Consider the following 1,100-nt stretch of genomic DNA (forward strand, 5'->3'; position numbering starts at 1 on the left):
GGATCCTTCCCCACCCCTTAGGCTTACTTTCTCTAGAAGCACTGGGCATTGCTGTGCCCATTCTGCACTGCGTTCTTCACACTCACAGTCAGTTGATCTGCCTGATTATCCCATGATGTGGTTAATGGTTATCCTCTTTTTTTTTTTTTTAAAGAATATCACTGTATTTATTTTCCTACAGGTAATTTTTCTATGGCTTCAACATTTTCTTTTCAAATTAAAAGAAAAATTTCCCAAAGTTTAGAACTGGATCACTTGGCCCTTTCTCTTATCTCCTTTCAGTTTAAAATGCTTGCATCTCTTAATGGCCAGCATCCTCTTGGATCTGCAGGTAGGCTCAACACATTCCAGCCTTAGCACAATCTTCTTTGTGGTCTTAGCCTTATTCCGGAAAATTGGCTTTGTCTGTCCACCATAGCCACTCTCCTTCTGATCATAGCGCCTCTTTCCCTGGGCATACAAGGAATCCTTGCCCTTCCTATACTGTGTCACTTTGTGAGGCTGATGCTTACCACACTTCTTACAGAAGGCGCTTCGGGTTTTAGGTACGTTGACCATCTTTGCAGCAGGGCTATTTTGTCTATATGATGAAAACGAGAAACAGCATCCAAGACCTTCACCTCGCACAGCTCTCCCTTAACAGGAAAGGGCCCCCTCTTTTGTTTTTTTTTTTGAGACAGAGTCTCCCTCTGTTATCCAGGCTGGAGTGCAGTGGCATAATCTCAGCTCACTGCAACTCCACCTCCTGGCTTCAAGTGATCCTCCTGCCTTAGCCTCCAGAGTAGCTGGGACTACAGGCGTGCGCCACCATGCCCGGCTAATTTTTGTATGTTTAGTAGAGATGGGTACTCGCCATGTTGGCCAAGCTGGTCTTAAACTCCTACCTCAGGTAATCCACCCACCTTGGCCTCCCAAAGTGTTGGGATTACAGATGTGAGCCACCACACCTGGCCATCATTTTTTTTTTTTTTTTTTTGAGACAGGATCTTACTCTGTTGCTCTGGCTGGTGTACAGTGGTGTGATCATGGCTCACTGCAGCCTTGACTTCCTGGGCTCAATGATCCTCCCATCTCAGTCTCCTGAGCTGGGACCACAGGCA

The 1,100-nt window shown here is 46.0% G+C and overlaps 1 protein-coding gene across 1 annotated transcript; it reads right to left on the reverse strand.

The window, feature by feature from the left end:
• Positions 1-240: 240 nt before the first annotated feature.
• Positions 241-558, reverse strand: LOC108531495 (60S ribosomal protein L36a-like). The gene has a single exon (XM_017874992.1). The coding sequence runs from the start codon at positions 556-558 to the stop codon at positions 241-243; it is 318 nt and encodes a 105-aa protein (XP_017730481.1).
• Between the last annotated feature and the right edge of the window lie 542 nt (positions 559-1,100).

The sequence above is a fragment of the Rhinopithecus bieti genome, unplaced genomic scaffold (assembly GCF_001698545.2).
Source record: "Rhinopithecus bieti isolate Rb0 unplaced genomic scaffold, ASM169854v2 scaffold_9693, whole genome shotgun sequence".
Taxonomy (NCBI): domain Eukaryota; kingdom Metazoa; phylum Chordata; class Mammalia; order Primates; family Cercopithecidae; genus Rhinopithecus; species Rhinopithecus bieti.

Coding starts and splice junctions, on each gene's coding strand:
- LOC108531495 (XM_017874992.1), bottom strand. CDS start 558: ATGGTCAACGTACCTAAAACCCGAAGCGCCTTCTGTAAGAAGTGTGGT.